Below are 10538 nucleotides of genomic sequence, written 5' to 3' on the forward strand. Positions count from 1 at the left end.
CAATATGGCGCTGCTCCCACTGTAGGTAGACGATCGGTATAAGAGGATCGGTATACCCCGCAAGTCGGAAGTTGGTACGAAGCAATTCTATTGGTCAGTCGGTTAAAGGGTCCTTCCAGCCTACTTTGAACGGTTGTTGTCTGTGTTTAAACTGTCACGTTGGCGGCAAAGTAGCAGTTGTAGTAGTAGTAGTAGTAGTAGCCAACGGCACATTAATAGTAATACTAATAATAACAACAATAATAATCGTATAATGCTATTAATAACGTGTCTGTGAATGTTCTCATTCATCCAGGTCATGGTTATCCAAAGGAATTGAATCAAGTGCAACTGGACTTGGTATATATCCGTGGAGACGTTTCGCCTCTCATCCAAGAGGCTTCCTCAGTTCGTGCCTTTCTGACTAGACCGAGCTAGTCTGACTGGCTGGTGATGAAACTCAGATATTTATCCTCTTTGGAGTCGTTATCAGAACTATATATGTCCATGGCTCTTTGTGTTCCGATGTTTAGCCACGCCCGTCGTTATCAGAGCTATTGATGTGCATGGCTCATTAATAACGTGAAGACACTCGGACTGAGACCCTAACTCTACTCGTCTACGGTATACCGATCGTCTACCTACTCCCACTCCTCCTCCTAGCGCCACCATGTCAACCCGGAAACCCTTTCTTAAAGGGCCCGTGTCCACCTAACCCAGAACGTCAACCGATTATGGTGAATTCTGCCCACATAGTCCACCACACTCAGTCATTAGTTATTCCCCGCTACACCACCGCGGACCTCCAGACTGGGTTTTTTGGGCTCTCTCTCCCCAATCCGAGATCCTCTAAACTCAGGTGACCCTTTCACCTTATGGCCTACTGCCCAAGCACATTGTTTTCTATCCTTCTCCACAACCATGCTTCAGCACTTTGAATTTTACAAATTGTTTTATTAGATTTCATCGGTAGAGATTCTGCTCTGACGTGAGTTTTGGAATAGAATAAAACTTTATTGTCTCTTCGTGGCCAGAAAATTGTCTTTGGTCTCGTCTCAGTACAGTGAAACCACATGTACAGTCACACACATAACATCTCACATATGCATCACATTAAAAAAAAAAAAAACACACACACACACACACACACACACACACACACACACACACACAACCCATCACTTTGCGCTGTGTAAGTGTTTGATTGCGCAAGGCATGAAAGATCTTTCGTGCAGCTTTTGATTTGCTGATGGACATTTTAGTGGAGGGGGATGGTTAAGGTCATTGACAATAAGTTTAACCTTCCTTCCTCCGGTTACGTCTTGCAGGACACTTGCATGTGTCTGCCGCTTGCGCGTGACTTGGTAAGCCATACTGACAATCCTGGCAGGTTAGTTTCTGTGCTTTCTCCCAGGACTTCCAAGCCATATCGTCAGAGTAAAGATGCTTTTTGCCGTGCTGACTCCTCGACCAGCTTCCTAATTGAAAACAGCCTCTGGTTGGCTTTCTCTGAAGAAACAGTCAGTGTTAGTTGAAAACTCTTCCGTATACGTCCCCAGCACAATATATGGGCGTCTGGGTAGCGTGGCGGTCTATTCCGTTGCCTACCAACACGGGGATCGCCGGTTCGAATCCCCGTGTTACCTCCGGCTTGGTCGGGCGTCCCTACAGACACAATGGGCCGTGTCTGCGGGTGGGAAGCCGGATGTGGGTATATGTCCTGGTCGCTGCACTAGCGCCTCCTCTGGTCGGTCGAGGCACCTGTTCAGGGGGGAGGGGGAGGGGGAACTGGGGGGGAATAACGTCCTTCTGGCGAAACTCCTCATTGTCAGGTGAAAAGAAGCGGCTGTAACTCCACATGTATCGGAGGAGGCATGTCGTAGTGTCTGCAGCCCTCCCCGATCGGCAGAGGGGGTGGAGCAGTGACCGGGACGGTTCAGAAAAGTGGGGTAATACAATTGGGAGGGAAAATCAAAAAAATAAAAATAAGAGCGGAGAGGTGGTGCAGGAGGCTCGTCGCTGTGAAAGTTTTTTTAGCGTTGTCCATACTGACCAACAGAGAATAAGTCTGGAGGCCCATCCAAAGTCCTGGTGTCAGGTGTCATCAGTACACTTAAAATAACTGTTCAGTGCCGTCCTGCAGCCTCATTTTATTTGTGCAAACTGAGGATCAGTTAAGGGATAAACTGTTGCCTGTGCATAAGATAATCTGATTAAACAGAGTGGATAAGAATATTAATGTTATGACATGTAAAATTCAATTTTATACCACTGCTCCATACTCTCTGTGAGCGGTCATATCCACAGCTTAACTCCGGTTAAGTTATGAAGACATTTCCAGGACAGTTAATGGGAATTCAAGGATTCAAGGAGCTTTATGTGTCACATGCATCGAGGTACAAAGTAAAACATGCAGTGAGATGAAATGAAAGGGATGCTCGGTTACTGTGCAAGAATATAAAATCAGCATGTAATGCTCCAGTCTAGCAATAGTGACTCACTGATCTAATCTGGTTCGACTAAGGAGGAGTTAAGAGGGGGGAAAATATCACAGACAACAGATTACAAAAATGAACATAGCCGGCATTTATTTACATTAACGTAGAAAGTATCACCTTTTGGAAACAACGCGTACACTATTTGCTCAAAACCTGTCTGTAAATGTCTCTGAATAAATTGAAATTAGAGCTCTGTTAAAAGAAAAGTGGGAAAAGTTCAAACAAAGGTCTATCAGGGTAGTATTTCTGAAAATGAATGTGGAGATCTTCAAAAAAAAAACAAACAACCTTCTCTGTCCTTCTCTGTCTATTGTCCCTCCTCAACTGAAGAAGCAGTTGATTGGCAGCTAGAACAGCCGATCACGTCCACGTGCTGTCCACTGGCTCGTTGCGACTCGGCTTCCGCAGCTTGCTGCTCCCCCTCGCAGTTAGAAAGGAATCGTGCATACACACAAAAAAAACAACAAAAAAAACAAAAAAAAACAAAAACCCCAACAACCTGCATACCACAGGGAATAATCAGTAAAATTCTACTCACAGAAAGCGCCAGATCTGGTATATTTGATTCTATATACAACCTTTTACATTCCCAAAGCATAGAATTAGGAAACAAATCGACAGCCAAAAGAAAAGAATTAGGCTACTGAAAACGCACATGGGCTACAATGTAGTCAATTAGGTCTGTGTAGCTAACCAGCACTAACCACAGCAAAATCACAGTTATCACAGCATCACTTTAAAGGAAATAGTAGGCTACATAATATATCTGAAAATCCTCCGATTGTTTTTTTTTAAATGAAATACTTTAGGTTCTCTATCAACCACGAAAATACTACAGTGCATAAATCAAAAGACAGCCAACTTGGCTGAGCTAGCACGTGGTTAGCTAACCTCGGCAGAAACTCGCCAGAGAATCTGGGTAAAAGAACAAGCAATCTTCAAGCAATCTTCAATATTCGAAAACGGTGGTAATGAACTTCAATTGGGAATGTGTAGGTTTCAACCATAAAGTGTCAGCTAATGTATTTCTCTTTCCAACTTCTATGAGTTGCTATTTCGTCCTCGTTATTTCGTCTGCAGCTTCTACAGTTGCTGTCGTTATACTACCCTCTGGTGGACGTGGCACTCCCCCCCCCCCTTAAAAAAAATCTACTGGCGCCCTCTACTGGAGACTGTGGAAACATGCTAGACTAGACATGAATCCTTAATGTGGCTGCTAAAATTAGGGGTTACAAGCAAATAAATAAAATAAGATAAATAGAATAAAGCGAAATAAAAAAATGCAAGTACAAAATGAAATTATAAATATACATATGATAATCTTGAAGTTAGGTAAAAACTATATATCTGGGCACAATAAGTCGGTGATATCTTTGCAAAGGGGTTGAATACTTAATGTCTCAAAACATTTCCAGTTTTGATGTCTTTTGAAGTGACAAAACACCATCATTATAGGACACAGGCCTGTAACCGAGAACACCCCAGAAATTTCTGTATCTGAAGTCGGACATGTGGATGGTGAAGCTGAAATATGAATCAAACTTTAATCTAATTAGAGTGAGATGACCAACCTATGTTCAAATGTGTGACCTTAAGGCCTCACATAACACTTTGTGTACCCTTAATTCCTCAGTACTAGTGCTATGTCATTTATAATAAACTGCACAGTACTCACCAATAGCAGTCTCCATTGTTTTGCACTTGATATGTTGGGGATGGTCACAATTATTTGTTTTGTTCGCCGACAACACCATGAGCTCTACTGGTAATACATGGTGGCACATTATGATTCATCATGCCATTGATAATATATGTTGACATCTGCTTATGTTCAGGTAGTTATTACGTCAATTGCAAAGAGAGGTGAGAAAGAGAAAGCCACTTTATTTTGTAATTTTACAGGTTACAATGAATGTGTTCTCTGTATTTAACCCATCCTATTGTACAGGAGCAGTGGGCAGCTGCAGTGCCCGGGGACCAACTCCAGCTCTCCTTTCCATTACCTTGGTCAGGGGTACCGGAGCACCGGGAGGAGACCCAAGCAGACACAGGGAGGACATGCAAACTCCACACAGAAAGGACCTGGGAGGGCCTGGGGTTCGAACCCAGGACCTTCTTGCTGCAAGGCAACAGCGCTAACTGCTGGGCCACCGTGCCGCCCTTACGCTAGATTTTATAATCCAGACACACTATCACCATACCTAATGTACTATTAGTGAACTAATTTAAAGTCTATAAACCCGTTGTGGGTTTCGGTTGTGCACTTTTTCCCTAGAAAGGGATTCCATTAAACCAGCATTCGAAATGGGACATATATACAACTTTCATTTTATTGGTATTAATCCAACAAGACTGAAATATAGAAACGTTTTCCAGGCAGCAACTGTTTTAGTACATATTTATTGTAAATACAGTCAAAATAACAAGGCATCGTTTCATAGAGAAGACGTGTTCGACAATTCACCCTGGTCAGAGAAAGCATCTCGAACATATGACGAAATTTAAATTAGCTTATACGTGTGACATGCGATAAATTAAAGCTCACTACCATTTGACCTAATGTACATGGCCTCCGTTTGCACATTCCCCTACGCAGCATGATAGTCAAGTGTAAACTGAAATCTCCTCTCTTAAAATACACAAAGGCTAGCAAGAAGAGCGCACTATCAATTGGTAATACAAAAATAGAACCAGGTAGCGTTTCATACTTGAAAAGGACAGACAGCTAACACAACAGTGTACTTCTATTTATGCATCCTTTCTCCGTGAAATACGGAGCTTCGATTCCCAGGCAGGTTATTATTTCTACCCTTTGAATTATTTCTTTTGTGACAGAAATAAACCTTTTTCAGTGGTAACACAGGACAGAGGTTTAGTGCACACGTGGCACCGGCTGGCAGGGCATGCAGAAAGCACTGTGCAAATACTGTAAAAGAGGGATATCTTTACAAAAAAAAACTTCATCTTTTCTTTAAAAAAAAGGAGCGATTGAAACAAGCCCCCGATGACAGGATTTGAGTTTGAGACCAGTGTTATCCTGGAAAGCACAGAGGACGAAGAAGTATCAAGAAGTAGCTGCATGGAAGTAGTGATGTAGGCGATAACATCTTCAACTCAACAATTGTTCTCTCTCTCTCTCTCTCTCTGTCGCACATCCGTCATATAAGCCACAATGTTAAAATTACCACTCATTTTTTTTCAAAGGCAAATTTCATCCTTCAATATGTGTTAACCTTCTTTAGATAAGCTTTGTAAACATCTGGAAATATCTTAGTTACATATGCAGCTATTTACATGGACAAAATGAGTGGTAATCTAATCATCTAATCTCCATTTCTAACCCCCCCCCCACACACACACACAGTTCTCTTTCTCTCCCTCCTCAGCACCCCCTCAATCTCTCTCTTTCTCGATTCAAAGCCCCTTAAAGAAGCCTTCGGCCACCGTGGCTTCTTTGAAAGTCACAGTCAGCGAGTTGATAGTCACATCCGTTACAATAACCTTCCCAGGGTTCTTTGCGGCGATAGCATTGCTGCCCGGGTGATGTTTTGTCGCAGCGATGCTCTGATTGTCACCCCTTGTTCCTCTCTTCCATGTCTCTGCACCGGAGCAGTCTGCAAAACTGTCATCTAAGGTCGTCTTGCTGGTCCCCTGAATGCTCACAATCACTGACGTAGTCTTCCTGATCTGAGTCCCCACCTCCGGTTCTAATGCGCTGCTCTCTAACCTTCGATTTGAACCATCCGTCCCAATCTCGCCAGCTGATGAATGTATTGCTGCTGTGGCGCTGGGATCTCTCTGTAGCTCAATGCCTGCATAGCCTCCTGAATCTAACCAGACATCCGTGCTGTCAGTGTTACCTGTTGGTCTCGCCTCCTGCATTGCAACGCAGTTCTCCAATTGGTCGCATGTCGGTGCTGCGTTCAGTCTGGTTTCAGAAGTGTCTTTATCTGGCGTGTCAGTCAAACGTACTTCCACCATGTGTGCCTCAGGTGTTCTTCCTGCTGACATCAGTTTGATGTTCGGATCATCTCGATCCGGGGAAAGAGGGGAGGCAAAATCTGACGAGTCTGTAAAAAGAGAGAGGGGGGGGGGGTTATTGATTATGGCATCATCATGACAATACGTTTCAGAGGGACAGGCCTTTATAGGACTCATGACACAAAAAAGTAAGGCAAAAACACTTGTCTCTGATTTTCCAAAATCATATTAGTTTCACATGTAAAATGATCGGTTGCTTTGAACTATTTTAGATTTCATAAACCAACCATAAGGATTGTCTTCATGTGTCTCTGTGGTGCTCTCAGTATCCTGCCTTCCTTTTTTGCCAGAGTCTTCCTTGTCCCGCTCCATGGGCTCTCCTTCCTCCATAGGATCCTCACGTTTCTTGGCATGCTGGGGTTTGCTGGAGGGTCCTTCGGGCCTTCGTCTGGACGACCTCTGCTTGCTCTTGCGTCGAGCCAGGCGCCGGTACATGCCCCCTCTCTCCCCCTGGTCCACGTCGGTGCTCATGGAACGGGTGAGGGAAAGGCGGAGTCGAGAGGAGGACTTCTCTGGGACCTTGTGTGCACTCCGGAGGTTCATGGCAAAAATGTTCTTGGGGTACGGCAAGAGAGAGAGAGAGAAAAGTGGGGTGAACGAGAGAGACGAGCTCAGGAAAATTAAGACACAGAATCAAGCTGTTAACAACAGCAAAAGAACGGCACACCAAAACCAATATGACACGTAGTCTGTTTTAGTGTTGTTGTTTTTTAAGGAAAACTGGCATTTTTTAACCTAAGCCTTATTTTCTCATTGTTAGGAGTCAAAGCAAGTGACGGGTAGAAAAATAATGTAAAAATTTTCAGTACTGAGCAATCTGGTGTCAGCCGACTGCTCCGCACCAACCTCCAACATACTCCTTCGGGGCAGTATTTGCCAAATAACATCCAGCTTTATTTGCAGTAAAAACAGTCTCAGAGTGTTATGAGAGGTGTCTAAAGAGCAATAGCCACCATATCAATCATGCAAGTATATAGATATCAGTTAATTTAACCCAGAGCAGACGTCTCACTCTGTAATCGTGTAAGGAGCAAGTTGTTGTTGGAAGACAACAGTGGAAGTGTGAAGGAGTTGGAAAGATGTACAAACAAGAAAATGCAAAAAAATAAAAAATAAAAATGCCATCATTGTGCTCAGTGACTACACTGGGATTGTCTTTTCATAACGGAATGTGTTTTCAGATGCGTCTCATAACATTATGAGCCTGTTAATGCCAAAAAAGTGCTCTTAAAGTCAATGTTATTTGGCGAGCGCCATTACCCAAAAGGATTACGCTGCAGTCTGGTGTGCAGCAGTCAGCTGACGTTAGCTTTCTCGATACAGAAGCAACTTAAATGATTTTGCTACCCATTGCTCGGTTTGACTCCCAACAATAGGAAAATAGGACTTAGGTTAAAAGAATGCCAGAATCTTCCTTTAATGATGCAGCAGTCTTCCTCTATTCCTTTAGGTATTTTGAGACATTACAACAAAATAAACGGGCTAGCCGGCCCATGACATCATCCTGGCAATGGTGAAACTGCGGTGAAACTGCCCAACCCATTGTTGATGTGAGCTTAAGTTTTGACATCTCCCTGCTTACAGGTAGAAATGAGGGAAGTGGGCAGGGACAGTTGAATCTGGGCCAGATCTCAACGACACCTGGTGTTAGGGTGCTATGCATGGTGTTTCATAATGAGGAGCGTGGATGAGGAGAAAAATGTGGATATCTACCCGCAACACCAGCCTCCTGGGTCTGAGACCTTTCCTGCGGTAGGCCAGAGCTCTGTCCTTTTCCTCCCTGGGAAAGACAGAGAGAGAAAGGGGAGGAGGAGATGAACAGTAGGGCAAACAGAACAGTGGCGAGAGAGAGAGAGAAAGAGAGGGGGGGAGGGAGAGACAAAAATAGGTTGAAGAGGATAGAAAAGGCAACTAAACAAACAACAGCATTCCCACCAAAAAGTCCGTCACTCACTTCTCTTCGTATGCCAGAACCAGGCGTGGGTCCAGGATATGATCCTCTGGTTCCCAGGTACTGTATCTGTCAATGTCAAACATACACAAATGCATAGCTAGCTCCAATTAATCTCTCTTTGCACCTCTCCAGCTCTCTGTCTACACAGACATCCCTCTCTACATGGCAAGCACAACAATGTATAATTCTGATAACTACTACTACTTTTGGCTGCTCCCGTTAGGGGTCGCCACAGCGGATCATCCGTTTCCATTTCTTCCTGTCCTCTGCATTTTCCTCTGTCACACCAGCCACCTGCATGTCCTCCCTCACCACATCCATAATCCATAATTCTGATAACTGATTCGCTAAAGTGCTTAGTATGAGCTCATCGAAGAATGACTATGAGATTACTCACTTTTGGGGCCATCCCTGCCATTTCAGTAGGTATTCCACATTACCCTGAGGCAAGAAAGAGACAAATAGATAGATCAAATAGATGTACACACAATTTGTACTCGCAATCGAGTCCGATGCAGTGCAGAAGCAATTAACCATGTGATTGTGTGTGTGCTAAATACAAAAGGATGACTGTCACTTTAAGGTATAAGAGGGAGGAGGGGGTATGGGCTATTTTTTTCGTCTGAAGCGTAATTCTGAGGGATGACGTCAATGACAGCGGGGCTGGATTGTCTCCGTGCAGCTTCTCTCCTATTGTGATGACGTGACTGCACATGGGCACGGGTCGGGTATATGGCCAAGCTTAATAATGTATTAGGACTTTCTAGAACATTAAACCAGCGGAAATAGGTGGGGCCATGGTTACATGTAAACAATGCTGGGTTGCGCAACGCACAAGTCTCACCTCCACCCGTTCCTAAGCAGTTATTACTGGCATGTGCAGCGGAGGAAACATTATGTAAGCCGATGTTCCATAGCCTACGACTTTTTATAGAATTAGAAATTAAGGCACTTCTCCCCCCCCTGCAAATGCAGCCTATTTCGATCGGGGTGCATACTTATTACGGCATGAATTATCCCTCCGAGCGCCTGTGCGATAATACCATCCGTACGTGCAGATTGTCCGACAACATGAGACATTATCAATAATCAATGGATAAACACACAGCAGTAAAGGGACATTACGCAGCAGTTTCACCCAGATACACATCCCGTCCTCTAGCACCGTTCTCTCACTGGCGTAACCTACAAATAAACTGCGTAGCTCTCACCACATTGGCCGTGCCTGTCGCGGATGATCCTATAGTCGCGGCGGAGAGCCGTTTTCAGGATACACACCCCCCTTTACATTTTACTACAGGAGCGCAGACTCCTGCAAAACAGCTGCGCCGAGAAATGAAGCGCGTTTACGCTGCACACCATGACACGCATCCCACTGGCGTTTGGACAGGGGGGACGCGATCTGGGCACGAAACAATGTCAAACTTTTGCGTGGTCATTGACACTGAAGTGCCTCTATGAGTTCTTGCGTAAACTATAGGGAAACTGCGTACCCTACTTTAGTGGGTACAAAAAAGGGCAACGATGAGCGAAAGTGAGCATATCACGAGAGACTCGATTCGAGAAAGAAAACATCACGGGTAGTAGTTACACGAGTTATTCAAAAAGTTGTATAATATTACCTTTCTAATCCTCTTCTTAGTGATTGACTCAACTGCGAACACTTGATCTCCTATTGATGACAGCTCCATTGCTCCGCGGCAACACTGCTCCGCACGCTCAAAACAGGGACAGGACGCGACTCGGAGTCTCCGCTGTTTTTCTAGAACTGCTTAAATAAAAGAAGAAGAAGAAGGCGCAGACGAAGAAGAAGAAGACGAGGAAGATGAAGAAGCAGAGGATGTAGAAGAAGAAGGATAAACACCGCCGCTCTTTTTCTGTCTGACGGACACTCAGAACAGGAGGGAATCCCTTGTTTTTAACTCCGCTTCTAACCCGCTGATCTCTAGCACTTTCCACACACAAGCACACCGGGCCGCGGTGCGCCCGTCTCTCTGACTTCTTTTAAATCTGCGACACATCAACACTGCTCTCACTGACGGGCGCGCCCCCTCGCCGAGCCCCCA

At 44.5% G+C, this 10538-nt stretch overlaps 1 protein-coding gene across 1 annotated transcript; it reads right to left on the reverse strand.

Moving 5' to 3' along the window:
- Positions 1-4343: 4343 nt before the first annotated feature.
- On the reverse strand, positions 4344-10538 carry cbx7a (chromobox homolog 7a). The gene is made up of 6 exons (XM_056287553.1): positions 10095-10538; positions 8870-8913; positions 8473-8538; positions 8232-8298; positions 6746-7073; positions 4344-6547 (listed from the first exon to the last, which is right to left on the reverse strand). The coding sequence occupies exons 1-6, from the start codon at positions 10161-10163 to the stop codon at positions 5892-5894; spliced, it is 1230 nt and encodes a 409-aa protein (XP_056143528.1). The 5' UTR covers positions 10164-10538; the 3' UTR covers positions 4344-5891.

Source organism: Lampris incognitus, chromosome 10, assembly GCF_029633865.1.
Source record: "Lampris incognitus isolate fLamInc1 chromosome 10, fLamInc1.hap2, whole genome shotgun sequence".
Lineage (NCBI taxonomy): Eukaryota > Metazoa > Chordata > Actinopteri > Lampriformes > Lampridae > Lampris > Lampris incognitus.